A 13,230-nucleotide genomic window follows, 5' to 3' on the forward strand; every position below is an offset into this window, starting at 1 on the left:
TTCTACCTAGAGATGCTTTCAGGGAGTGACCCTCCATGCCAAGGAGACGCTCTCGCACTGCACTACGCCCCCATCTTCCGTCTGGCCTCTCTCATCCTCCCCTCCCGCTCCCCTTTTTACTCCCAAGGGTGCCAGATTACAAAACAGGAAACCACCTTCACTTTTTGCCTTTTATTTCCCAAGACATGAGAGCATTAGTTTCAAGTACGCTTTTCCAGAGAGACACAAAACAATCTGCCTGGTCTTGACAGCAAAACGGGGGTTTGGCCCAAAAGGTCTCTGCGGAGAAAGAGGTGAACCTTGTGGGGCAGGCCCCCCTCGACCCTTCCGAGGGGCAGGCGCATGCTGGGCCCCCCACCCTGGACAGCTCCACAGGGCACAGCCCTTTGGTCGCGGGGCGGGGCAGATCTGGTCCCACAGCCGGAAAGGTTTCCTCTGGCACACGGCGTGGCTCTCGATGGGGCCGGTGGGCTGCGAGCGCAGGAGAGTGCTGGGATCCTCTTCTTCCCACCAGGGAAATTCTCACTTTGGGCTGGTCCAGGGCAGGGTCTTGAAAAGCAGCAGGGCGAGAGGGCTTGGCAAAGTCCTTTGCATCTCCCTCCATCCCGTCAACCAGTAAATCACGGAGTAAAAAAAATAAAGTTCTAAGCATGGATTTCTCCTCTTCGGTCTACGGAGTGTTTGCTTTTTTGAAAGAAAAGAGTATGTACATTCCCTGCGACGTGGCAGAAGAGGCCTGGGGCATCGTTCACCCGGCTGGGGCGGCAGGCGGGCGCCGTGCTCCCCGGACACCCCCCTCCCTGTCTGGGGCGGAAAGCGACGGAGACACCCCAGAGCCACCCAGCCGGCGACAGCAGCTCTAGTAGGTTTTAGGCGACTTGTGGCTGTTGACGCTGGAGCAGCCGGCCTCATCCGTGCACCACCGTCCCCCGCGAGGTTACACTTTGCAGCTCCACAAGAGGCTCGGGAAGAAGATGTAAGAGACGGACCAGGTGAGATAGTAGAGGGGAGACAAGGGCGAGGCAGAGAACAGGAGCATCACGACGCCTGCCGAGAGAGGGAGAGAGAGAGGGAGCAGGGTTTTGATGTGCAGCTCCATCCCACGCAGCCAAAGCACGAGGCGTCCCTCTCGCCCGCCCAGTCAGTCTATGCCTGCAGGGTGTAAGTCCTTGCACTTGAATGGGAGACTGCAAGTGTGTGAGCACAGCGAGAGCGTCCCCTGAGGGGATGGGGCCATCGCTCGCTCAGTGCCGGCTTGCATGCAGCCAGACCGCCTTTCCAAGGTCTCTGGAGAGACCTCCGGGGTATTCCTTGGGAACCACCACCCCCCTGAACGAAGCCCCACATCTCAAGCCTCCACACAGACGCCTCCGTCCTCGGACCCCCCCAGGGAGGCTTCCCCGCCGGCCTGCTGGGCACTCACCTCCGGCATAGACGGCCTTCTTCCACGCCTGGGACTCCAGCACCTGGTCGTGCGGGTAGAAGCCCTGGTCCACCATGAAGAGGATCATCACCAGGGCAATGAGGCACATCACCAGCAGGTTGCCCCTGGTCAGGAGGTAGGTGGTCGCCAGCACGGCGGCGCCGTAAGGGCAGGGCAAGCCCCGGTACATGAAGGGGACCCCTGCGGGCAAGGAAGGGGGTGGCGGGGGTGGTGAGTCAGGTGGGCCAGGAGGGCTCCCGAGGAGAGCAAGGGCCTCCTTCCTCCCAGAAGACGCCTGCTATTGATACGCTGCTTTTCAGCCGAGAAGTTCTCACGGGACTTTACACAGAAAAAGGATGACGGGGAGAAGAGGGCTCCCTGTCCCCAAAGGGCTCACCGCATCAGAAGGGAGACCCCAGCTGCAGGAGGGGTGATGCTGGGCTGGGGCTGGAGAGGGCCCGTTGCTCTCCCCCTGCTCAAAAGGAGAGCTCCACCACTCTGAAAGGGGCCACTTGGTCCAGGCCGTTGGGCCATTTGCGAGCCCCCCCCCCCCGCCCCGCTTTGGACAGAGACCAGCTCTTTCCTCAAGCTCTGGCCTCCAGCGGGTGTCCCGTGAGGTCTGGAGACAGACACCCGTCTACACGGCAAGCGGAGACCTCCTGGGGGTCCTGCCCCCTTCCAGACCCCCAGCTGCGGGCCGTGCACAGGGGCCGGTCTAGTCTGGCGGCAGCCGCAGACTCACCGCTGTGGAAGAAGCAGAGGCGGGTGAAGACAGCCAGCACGTACAGGATGGCCAGCAGCCCGTCCAGCAGGCCGTGGGCTTGCAGCAGCAAGGCGCTGGCCAGGCCGAAGGTGGTGAAGTCGGCGAAGTCATCCAGCTTGGCTCCTGCAGGGGGGGGGGCAGAGAAAGGCAGGCGTCCGTCCTGAGCCCTTCTGCCTCTCGCTGGGGCTTGGCAGGCATCTGGGGAGCAGGCTGCTCAAGGCCCCCCCCCAGCTCAACCACCGAATTTCGACAGTGGACTTGCTCCCTTGAAGCTGCCGCTTGTGCGGGCCCCCACCTCTACAACAGACACCACCCAGGACCCTCCCCCCCCGCTTAGGATTGAGGCAGCCCCAACTGCTCGGGACGGGTTCCCTTCCCGCGGCCCCAGAAAGGCGCTGCCTTGTCGGCCCAACAAGGGGACCAAGCAGAGGAGGCTCACCCAGGTCCGAGCAGGCCTTCAGCTGCCTGGCCACGGCTCCATCTGCGAGGTCCAGCAGGAACCCAATCAGGATCAGCAAGCAGGCATAATGCGACTGCCTGCAGGGACGGAGAAGCAAGGCAGCCGGGCAGGGGGGTTACCATGGTGGCGGCAGCGGGCACGGCTCCACATTCCCAGGGAGGAGAGGGCAGCTGCACCCACTGCCAGGCCGAGGGGCTCCCCGCGGAGTCTCCACCCTCTCCTCCTCCTCTCGAGGAGCATTCCTGAGCCGGCGTTTGGTGCACCCAGCGCAGCAAAGGGGCCTCTGGGGCTGGGACACCGACCGTGGAAACTGAAGTGGCAGGAGGGGGCTCAACCCGGAGGGAGCCCACCCACTTCCAGCCCCATCAGAAGCCCTCTCCTGTCTGCCAGTCTCACAGGCTGGGGTCCAGCAGAGAAGGGCAAGGGCAGAGGCAGAGGCAGAGGCCAGCTGCTGGCAGGACCAAGAGCAGCTCTGGGTCCGGCCACAGGCCTGGCCAACAAACGGCTCTCGGGCAGCCACGGCTGGGGAAGGGGCCCCCCTCTCTGCCCGAGACGTTTGGAAGCTGCTGCCTGTTCCTGGGTCGGAGGGGCCCCAGCTCAGCACCGGGAGAGCCCCTGCTGGGCACGCAGAAGGCCCCGGGTCCCGTCCTGGGGGCAGCATGTCCGGGCAGGGCTGGGAGAGACCCCTGAGCCGGAGGGCAGCTGCCCGGGGCCAACCCACCCCCAGGCCAGGCGTGGGAATGCAGGCAGGCTGCTTGGGGCCCCAAGTGGAAGCGGGCGGCGCAGTCCCCTCACCCGTTCAGGCTGCAGAGGATGGAGGAGAGCCCGGCGAGAAGGTTCGCGATGGAGAGGGCGTTGGCGGCATTCTTGCGCAGGAACTCGGCCGCTTGCGCGCGGCCGGCTCGCTCGCTCAGGAAGAGCTTCTTGGTGTGCTGAAGGGCACCTAGGAGCCAGCAGAAGGCAGCGTGAGGAGGAGGGGTCCCCGCCGGGGGCTTTCGCTGCGCCCCCTGCTCTCTGCACGTCCCTTAAGGGGGCCGGCGGGGAAGCGAGGGCTGCCGGTGTGCCGGGGCCCCCTCTGGGCACGCAGAACTGCTGGCTCAAGAGAGAGGGCAGAGTGAGTGCGTGTGCGTGAGCCTCGGCCGGCTGGCCGTGTGAGGAGGAGCCCTCGCGGGCCCCCCAGACCTGCGGCTCTTCCTTCCTCCTTCGAGTGAGGAAGTCTTGGCAGAAGCTGCTGCCCCGAGTCCCAGCGGTGCCCCTGGGCGGCTTCCGAGCCGCCAGTGGCTGGAGGGCTCCGTCTCCCTCCGTGCACCCCGCGGCAGCCGGGCACGCTCGGCCCACCTACACAGGGGCGTAGCAAGGCTGGGGTGGGCTCTGGGGCAAGACGGCAAGATGGGCCCCCTCCCCTGGCCCCGCCCCCTCCTGGGCTCCGGGGGCCCATCTTCCCATTCTCACGGCGCCCCTGTGCCGATACCCCAGCGAGGATGGAGGTGTTTCTAGTCCTTCTCTGACTTGCTTGGAGCCCCCACAAGCTGGGGGCAGCCGTGGGGCCCTGGCCAGTCCCCCGCCAGCTCCAAATGGCCCCCGGCTGCCTGTGTGCCAGCGCGATGCTCCCTCGCTTCCCAGGCAACGGCCGCACCGGGACATAAACGGAGGGGGTGGCCCGGCAGGGGCAAAGTGCATGCATGGACGAGCTGGGCCCCACCCCGAAGATTTCTGAAACCGAATTGGGGGGCAAATGGCTTGCTGGGGGTGCTTGCCCCCCAACCGCTTTAAGAGTGGTGGGGCCCGAGCAGGGAGAGGTTATGTGAAGCACGGGCTGCGTGACCCCTGGGAGGCGGCATTTCCCAGGGGCCCCAAATCGCTGCTCAGCTCCGGGGCGCTTTCCAGATTACCCGCTACAACTGTGGCACCACCTGTCCCTTAAGGGTGCTTCCGCCCTGCCTTTCGGCCCCGCACTCCCTGCGCTGACAGCAAGGTGCCGTCCACATTTCCGAGGCCGCCTTCCGGGTTTCATCCTGGCGTGTTAGTCCTGCAATGTTGCATGTGCTCTAGCTGCATTTCCCCGTTGTTGGAGGGCTGCGCAAGCTATTTACGTCTTCACAACGACCCTGCCAAGCCGAAGCATTTCACTGCCGAACAGCCTGTAATCTGGAAAGCACCCGGGTGACTCTGTGCTGACTCATCACAACACAACACGAGCGTTTAAAAGGTTGCAGGAGACAGAGAGGAAGCCGAGGGACGGACAGACAGACATGCAAGATCACGGCCTTCCTTGGCCCCACCGCATGCTCAGCCCTCCCCATTAGCCCAAGCTGAACCACCTGCCTCACTGACACAGATGGGGGGCGTTCTCAAGAAAGCACTTCTCCGTCTTAGCTCTGCTTGTGCTTACTTCTGCCCCCCCCTCCACCACTCCGGCTGCGGGCATCAAACTGAGAAAACAAAGGAGAGCCCCCACCCTGCAATTAAAAACCAACAACCCCGCCCCCAACTGGCTAAACACCTCATCCTAGCACCCCAAAAGAGGGCTACTCTTTAGCAGAGAAAGTGTGAAGGGACCATGTCCTACTCGTGTGTTATGCACCCTGCCCTTGACGTCTTTCCAAACGCCGGAAAATTCATGAGATTCTTCATCTGAAAGAAAACAGCAGGTCAGAGCAAGACAGCATCCAAAAAGCATCCCCCTGAACCCTGTTCGTCTCGCTTCACCCCCACCCCTTCCCCATTTAACACCCGCCCCCAAGGCCCCCCCCCTCCCGCTCCGGGCGCCTTCTGCGCTGGGAGCCAACGGTCGGACAGGCACGTCTGGGTTCCGCCTCCTTCCACCACCACCTCCTGGGAACGCAAGAATCCAGCCCAGCTTGCTCTCTCCCCATGCACAGAAGTCCGTTGCTGGTTTGGATGAGCTGGGGGCGGCCGTGTGTTCTCACAAAGCAGCCCTCCCTCCCTCCCTGCCGCCCTCATTTCCAGCAGTGACTAAGGCAATTCACACGATTATCCTTAGGGTAGGAAAAAGTGGGCTACCCTCATCCGGGAGCCGTGCCTGCTCCTGTCTTGTGACGAAGCGTGAGCGGGGAAGCAAGGTCAGAGGGGCAGGAAGGGATCGCCTGCTAAGCCCCGGCTGGGTTGGATGGCAATTCCTCCTGCCTCGGTTAAGTGCTGGGTTCGAGAGCTGGGCAGGGCAGTGGCGCCCGGCCCAGCTCCTCTCGCCCCGATGACCACGTCTTCCTCCCCCTCCGACCTTGCGGTCTCCCTCGCAGACGGTCACAGGACAGAAGCGTGCCCAAGCTCCCGAGTCAGGCAAGGCCACCCCCGTTATAATCCGGTGAGCCGCCTTACTATCTAGCACAGGACCAATCCCGCCCCCTCCCCCAAAACAGCCTCCAAATAAAACAAGAGGGTGGGGGGGATGAAAAGATGGAGGCGCTTTTTCAGAGAGATGGGGGCGGCTGTGCTGTGCCCTCTTTCGCTCGCGGCACGCAACATTCCTCAGGGGCTGGGTGCGTGCGTTTGGCTTTGCACGGCACAACCCTCCAAAGGAAGCGTCTTGTCCCCGGCAGTGGAATTTCCCCTGCCGAGTGCAGTGCCAGGACCCAGGACTTGGTGTCCTGGCTGGTTACCACCCCGAGATGCCAAAGTATGCAGCAGGGCCCCGACTGCCAGCAACGCGGGCGCTTGCGAAGTAGGACAAGCCCGCTGCTGAAGGGCTCCGCCTTGCACCCAGCCTCAAGGCGGCGGCCTGATGCAGCCAGGACGGCCGGTTGTTCCAGAAGAGCAAGCAAGTGCTTGGTGGGGGACTGCTTCAATGCGGGGGCCCTCTCTGCGTCCGGAGACGCTTCCCGGCCCTTCCATCGCAGGAGGGGACAAACATCCCCACTCACTATTTCTAGACCGGTGGCGGCAAACAGCTGCTTTGCTCAGGAAGACACAGTCCCAACGTCACTTTTGCCCCATGGCCAGAAGGGGGGCTAGCCTATTTATTGCAAGCCTTCAGGGGGGCAGGAAAGAACCCCCGCCTCATCCTGGCCTTGGCACGTCCCCACACCCCAAGGGTGTGTGTGTGTGTGTCTATGCATGCATGCATGTCTGTTGGGGGCTGGGGCCGGAATGCAGAACCCTCTCCTTCTGCAGGTCTGGCAGAACAGCCATGCCTGTAACCTGCCCCCCCTGCATCTCCCACTGAGTGGTAGCAAGCTGCCACCCCCACACCCCCCGGAAGGAATGGGGCAGCAGGGGCATAACCAGCGGCTGAAGAAGGGCTTCCCACTCCACTTCACTGCTAGGGCAGCCACTCCGGCAAAGACCACACCAGCCCTCCCATTCAGACCATTTCTTCTGGTCCACCAAGGCATCCTCACCGCCACGTCAAGACCCCTTTTTCAAACCACTGGATCAACTGAATCCCGACTAGCTGGGGCGCTCTGTTCTAAGAGCTCTCCGTGACTTTTCCGTCGCTTTGGAAGCAAAGAGAAACCGCACGGGGAGGGCAAAGCCAGCGGCCGCCCTGAGGCCCGTGCCACACTCCTCCCACCCGGCCACACTTTGCGGCCATTTCTCAGAAAGCCTGGCCTGCACCCCCCCAACCCCCCCGGCCGGATCCTGATTCCACGCAGGGCCTCGTTCCAGGCCACCTTGCCTCACAGAGGACCGTCTCTGCAACTCTGCTCCCGTCCCTGCCACACCAATTCATCCAACCACGCCAGTGGCGAGGAGGCCTGCCCTGCACCGCAAGCACACCGACTGGGGCGTAAACCCCACCAAACTCTGCAAGGCTTACTTCTGAGTAGACACGCCCAGGGTCAGGCGAAAAGTCCCACGGAAAGCAACTTGGCCGCCCCGAAGAGCAGCCTGCACGTGACGCGGGGGAGATGCGAGCGGGCGTTCTCCTTTCATCTTCAAGTCAAACAGTGCGGCCATTCCAAGGTGGGGTTCTGAAGTGGACCAGAGCAGGGGCACCGGGCAGGGCTTAAGAGGCGGAGTGGCCCCGAGAGCGTCCGAGCAGGCTTCCCTCCGAGTCCAAGGAAGCGCCATCAAGTGAGGTGCTGGACAAGGGAGCAATCCATCCACCGAGCAGGACGGGGCTGGGACGAGCAGCCCCAGCCAGAGTGCCCCCCTCTGCCCGTGCGCAAAGGCTCCGGGCGTTCCTCGTGTGGCCCCGGCAGGCCCCATCACAGGGAAAGAGCCCAGGCAAGCCCCGCGCAGGTGTCGGCGGGCAGAAGCCAGCCCGGCAGTCCCTGGGGCAGCTGGCCATGGGCACCCGGAGAGGGCGGCCTGCTCATTCCACACAGCCACGGCACGCTCTCCAATCCTGAACGGGCAGCCCAGAGCGGCCCTGTGGGAAAGCAGCAGTGCCAATCCCAACGGTGGTCACGAGTGACGTGCCTCGGACTCTCAGCCAAACTCTCAGCAGCCCGGCCAGCTTCTCTCTGCAGCCAGAGGCCTGGGTGCGGTTTCAGCGTCTGGCCAGGAGGGGGCATTTCTGGGCGAAGAGGGCCACACGGTGGCGCTGGGGACTCTCACCCTTCTCTGCAGCCAAGAACATCCACTGCAGTGGGGCTTCCTAGTCACGGCTAACTCAGCTCAGACCGCCTCCAGAGAGACCCTCACAGGCCGAGGGTGCTGGCCGGGGGAGAGAAGGCACACCCTAACAATGCCCCCAGGAGAGGTCTCCACAATCCCCCCCACTCCAAATGCCAAGCAGGGGCTGACCCGGCTACATAGGGGGCCAACTTGGAGGAAATGCCACCCGGGGAAATCAGAAACCCATGGGGAACGGGCCAGGGGGCAAGACTGCGTGGACACAGCCCGCCTGTCCTGTCCCCCCAGCTCCTTGCTGCCTCTCCTGAAAACCCCGCTGGGACCATCCACGCCACGCTCAGGGCCGTACTCTAAAGCCTCAGCCACCAAGACGCCGCCAGGCAGGCTCCGAAGGAGTTTGGGGGGCACACTCTTGCCACAACACGGACCCAAGCCGGATCAGGGCCCAGGCGCAGACTTGGAGGCCAGCCTTCCAGGAAGTGGGGTGAAGGGCAATTAGTCAGTGCCGAGGAATTTCCCAGCCAAGCCCCCCTCCAGATTGTGAACCAGGAGGAATCATGTCCAGGATCAGAGAGCCAGGCCAGGGGACACCCTCTGGGATGGGGCCGTGGGAAACCAGAGAGGGAGGAGACGGGGGCTCTTCCTAACTGCAGACCTTCCTGCCTCCAGAGAGATGCTGCGAAGAGTCTCGCTGGAAACCGCATTTCCAGCACAGGGTGGTGCTTTGCTCCTTTCCGACCACTTCCAGAAGACCTGACAGGTCCATAAGATCACACTCCAGACCCTTAGGAACATTGGGAGCTGCTGTATACGGAGTCAGACCCTCCATCCACCTAGCTCAGGACTGTCTACACTGACTGGCAGCGGCTCTCCAAGGAGTCTCTCCCAGCCCTCCCTGGAAGTTTTCCACACCCGGCTTTTAGCCCACATCTCCTCCGGAGTGCAGCGGGCATGTTCACATATCGGCCAGATTTACCCCGAAGTCCCTGCATGTTACTGGGGAGCAGCTCACACACTTCGGGCTTTTCACTGCACGTTAAGAGTGCAGCCTGATTTATGTGCGGGGTAAAAAGAATCCACTTTTCACATCAGGTTATTTGGGATAGCGCTGAGTTTGCAGTAAGGGGCCCGCTAATCTATGTGGGACACTCTTGGGATTTCCTGTGCGAACTGGGTGGAGTCCCAGGCTGCCAGGACCAGCCCTAACCTACAGGCCTGGTTCATCCCTCCCTCCACCACTGGCCACCTGAAACACAGTCCCCGGCTGCTACGGCCTCTGGTGGCCTGTCCTTCAGGCCTGCCACTTGCAAGACCCACCTCGTATGGGGACGGGGAGCCAGGCCTGAGAAGTAAGCCAAGTGGCAGAAGAAAAGGGCAGCCCTTGGTGCCTCAAGCCGGCTGCAGTAAATCCGTCCGCCTTTCAGGTCCACCCAGCCGCAGCGACCTCTGGGGGACGGGACGGGCCTTCCTCTCTGGTTTCCGAGCTGGGCCAGGAAAGGGGAGCGGGCCGGAAGCCGCGGCGGCGATGATCATCACACCCATCAAAGCGATTCATCAGCAGGCACCAACCAACCGGAGTGGCGTGGTGGGAAGGGAGGGACGGGGGGGGGGCGGAGTGCTACTCACCAGAGGGGGGCGACAGCATCCACATCTTGGCAGAGTCCAGGGGGAAATTACACCCTTCTGCTGCTGCTGCTGCTGCTGCTGCTGCTGCTTCGGAAGGGAATCCTAGGAAGAGAGCAGAGATTTGCAGCCGCTTCAGGGCCTGGTTTCTCCAGGAGACTGTGCCTGAGCCACACAGAGCAGGCTGGCCTCCTCCGTCCCCTGGAAGAGAACGTCCCCTGAGCACAGCTGCTCAGGAGGAAATCTCAGGCAGGCGAGAAGCCGTGCGGGATTATGCTCGCCACATTCCTGGGCTGCGGTAAGCGGCCTCACCCCATGTTGCTGCTGCTGGGGGGGGGGAGAGGAAAGGGCTTCCCCAAGCCCACCGGTGCTGGTGGCAGAAGCCACAAGCGCCCTCAGCCTCTTTGCTGCTGGGCAAGAGCAGCTGCCTAGTGAGAGATCTGGGGCCAGCATCTAGGCTGGGGAAGCCAATACCTGGGGCCCCTCCCCTCGGCCCCCCACCCCCAGGTCTGACCAGCTTGGTTGCTCTCCAGGACTGCAAACACATTAGGGGGCCAGAGAAAAGCTTTGTGGGGCCAGCTATGGGTAGTCCGGCCTCCTTGCAAAACAGACCAGAAGCGGAGTCTGCAGTCACATCTAGAGTTGCTAGATACTATGCTGCTGCCATTAATTCTGGTCGGCGGATGATTAATAAGGGAATTTGATTGTTTTAATTTATAATATCCATTTTATTGCTATGGATACATTGCATTTTAACTCATTTTTAATCACTTTATTTGCTGGTTTTTCTGTTCTGGTCGGTGACCCTAACCCTAAAGAGCTCTTCCTCCTCCTGGCCAGGCTGGTGCACGCACTTGCTTGAAGGGGGCGGGGCGCCCCCTCCACTGGATCCCACTCCGGCCAGGAGGGCCAAAGCAGAGGCCATGGAGAGGGGGAGGAAGCCTCCTCTGGAGCCCCCCCCCCGCCGGGGATCCTGGGTCTGGAATCCGGGTTCAGCTGGGAGAGCCTCGCGGTCCCCGAGCCCCGGCAGTGGCCGGGATGCGAGAGAAGCCCCGCTGAGGAGGGCGCAGGGGGGAAGGGGAGCGCAGCAGGTGCCGAGGCAGGGGGAGTGCCTGTCGCCGGCCTCCCCAAGGAAGGGCCCTGTTTCCACCCCGGACACTTAAAGGCCGCTGTTCAGCAAAAGTCCCCAAAGCGGTTCACGTAGCTATCCATAAAACGCCGCCCTCCTCCTGCCCCCAAAGGGCTCACAACCTAAGAAGAAACCGAAGGCAGGCAGGTACCAGCAACGGCCACTGGAGGGTGGGAGGCTGTGCCGGGCACGGAGGGGGCCCGCGGCTCTTCGCCACCCCTGCTGAATACAAGAGAACCGCCACTTTGGAAAGATGCCTCTTTGCCAGGTGAGCAGGAAGTGGGGGGGGCGTTGCTCCCTCTCTCGCCCCCCCCCCGCCATCGCCGACCCTGCCCCGCAGCCACGAGCCGCCCAAGCGAGGAGGGAGCGGCGCTCTGCTTCGGCTGCCGGAGCCTCCAGCGCCAGCGGCAATGTACCTGTAGGTGCCAGGGGCTGCGGAGGGCTGCTTGCCTGCGGGGCCCCCTCCTCCGCCTCCCCGGGACGCTCCTGAGCGAAGCTCCGCACGAGGCAGCCAGGCGGGGGCTCGGGGCGCCCCGCGGGGAAGGGGATGGGTCGGCGGAAGGGGCTGCGCCGCGGGTCGTCCTCCTGCGCCCCCCATCCTGGGGCGCGGGTGGGGGGAGCAGGCAGGGCAGGCCTCCCGCGCTGAATGCGTCACAGGTGCGGAGACGGGGATCAGGTCCCCGCCGGCCAGGGCTGGTGGTGCGCCCAGGGCGCACGGAGGAGGAGGAGGTGGCGGCCGCCCCACCGGGCTGCTCCCAGCAAACCTGGGCAGAGCCTGCCGCCGCTGCCGCTGCCTCCCCAGGCTGGCTCCTGCGCGACACTCACCGCTCGGCAATCGGAGTCGCTGCGCTCCCGCTGCTGAGTTCCTGCGCCGGCGGCAGCCCGGCTTTTATGCGGTGCGCATCCCGCCTCCCCCCCCCCCCCGCACGCCGCGTCGGGAAATTTCCACAGGAAAGGGCGGGCCAGGGGGAGGCACCCTTCCTCGCTCCCCCCCCCTCCCCGCCGCCTCCCCCGGGCGCCCTCCTCGGAGGCCCCATCCCCGGCTTCGCCCTCTCCAGCCTCCGAGCTGCGCGCGGCAGACTCCGTCCCATCCTCAGGCCCGGGCGGGGGAGGAGAGCTGGCCTGGCAGTGGGGAGCGTGCAGTGGCCCCTTTGCTAAGCGGGGGTGGAGGGGGCGCCCCTCCCTTGCTGTGCATTTGCACGGACTCCAGGCGAGCGCTGTGTCTGCTGTAGGAGATTGATTCCCCTCAGGGCTTCGGGCCAGAGCATCCCGTTCGCAGGCAGAAGAAGCTCGGTCCCAGATTCACGCCCTGGCAGCAGCATCTCCAGGTAGGGCTGGGAGAGAGACGCCTGCCTGGAACCTGGGAGAGCTGCTGCCAGTCCGTGTAGAGCACACTACGCTGGCTGGACCAAGGTCCTGGCTCGGTCTAAAGCAGCTCCCTCTGTTCCTGTGAGCCCTGGAACCAGAGAGGCCAGGATGCCTGAGGAAGGTGACCGGGGCAGAATTCCCTCCCTGCGTTGGTCCTTTTGGAGAGCAAAGGGCACGAAGTGTGCTGGCGAAGAGGGCAAGGCTTCCTCTGGGGTGGGGGGCTGCCTGGATTGCTGGGAAGAGGTGGGGGAAGGGATCAAGGTCTGCTCCTTCGAGACAGGCTGGCTTCCCAGAAGGCAGGTCCGGGGAGGAGGTGAGGGGGTTTCCCTCTTGGCCGGGGGCCAGGGATGGGACGGCCTGTTTCCAGAGGGTGAAACAGGAGCCTGTTCTCCCCCTCCAGTGAGCTTCTGCAGAGCAGGCCACGGGGGTCATGTCTGGAGAGCAGCACCGGTTTGCTGATCCCAGCGCCCGCTCTTTGGAACCTGCCCAGACCGCCCGCCTTCCTCCGGATGCCTTTCTTTCGGAGGCTGCTGTGGACGCGCGTTTCCTTCTCAAAGCAGCTGCCACTGAGTGGTAAAATCCCACCACATCCGAGCCCAGCGCAATTGGAGCCATTGAGCAAGTGGAAGTGGAAGAGAGAGGTTGGCACACCCCTTGCGAAAACCAGACTAGGTTTCCCTCTGCGCGCTGCTCATGGCCCTGCCATTGACTGAGATCTGGGTGGTGGGGACAAGAGGCAGGGCCTTCTGGGTTGTGGCCCCTCGGCTCTGGAATGCCCTCTCGGAAGAGCTTCGCCCTGCTAGTTGTTGTTTTTAAAAGATCTTGCTTGTTTAGAGAGGCCTTTGAATGACTTCTGCAGCCGGACAGGTTTTTCCACAGTTTACTTGAATTTTATTCTGCACTGTGATTTAGTTGTTTTACAGTTT

General features: G+C 63.2%; 2 protein-coding genes across 3 annotated transcripts in view; one reads left to right on the plus strand and one right to left on the minus strand.

Annotated features, from left to right (window-relative positions):
* Nucleotides 1-156: 156 nt before the first annotated feature.
* The window catches only part of TMEM269 (transmembrane protein 269), a 16,126-nt gene continuing 3,052 nt past the window's right edge, over nt 157-13,230 (minus strand). Inside the window, exons 1-7 of one of the 2 annotated variants that reach the window (XM_053280745.1) lie at nt 11,762-11,865; nt 9,811-9,912; nt 3,442-3,589; nt 2,626-2,723; nt 2,166-2,309; nt 1,424-1,624; nt 157-1,047 (exon numbers count right to left, since the gene is read on the minus strand). In XM_053280745.1, the coding sequence (XP_053136720.1) occupies nt 938-1,047; nt 1,424-1,624; nt 2,166-2,309; nt 2,626-2,723; nt 3,442-3,589; nt 9,811-9,835 (726 nt within the window). In that variant the 5' untranslated portion in view covers nt 9,836-9,912; nt 11,762-11,865 and the 3' untranslated portion in view covers nt 157-937. Of the gene's footprint in view, nt 1,048-1,423; nt 1,625-2,165; nt 2,310-2,625; nt 2,724-3,441; nt 3,590-9,810; nt 9,913-11,761; nt 11,866-13,230 lie in introns of those variants that run through there. The other variant, XM_053280744.1, reaches the window with a different exon arrangement.
* Nucleotides 11,176-13,230, plus strand: part of LOC128338391 (chymotrypsin-like elastase family member 3B) — a 26,928-nt gene continuing 24,873 nt past the window's right edge. Inside the window, exon 1 of the mRNA XM_053280746.1 lies at nt 11,176-11,204. Within this exon, the coding sequence (XP_053136721.1) occupies nt 11,190-11,204 (15 nt within the window). The 5' untranslated portion in view covers nt 11,176-11,189. The remainder of the gene's footprint in view (nt 11,205-13,230) is intronic.

This window comes from Hemicordylus capensis, chromosome 16 (assembly GCF_027244095.1).
Source record: "Hemicordylus capensis ecotype Gifberg chromosome 16, rHemCap1.1.pri, whole genome shotgun sequence".
NCBI classification, from domain to species: Eukaryota; Metazoa; Chordata; class Lepidosauria; order Squamata; family Cordylidae; genus Hemicordylus; species Hemicordylus capensis.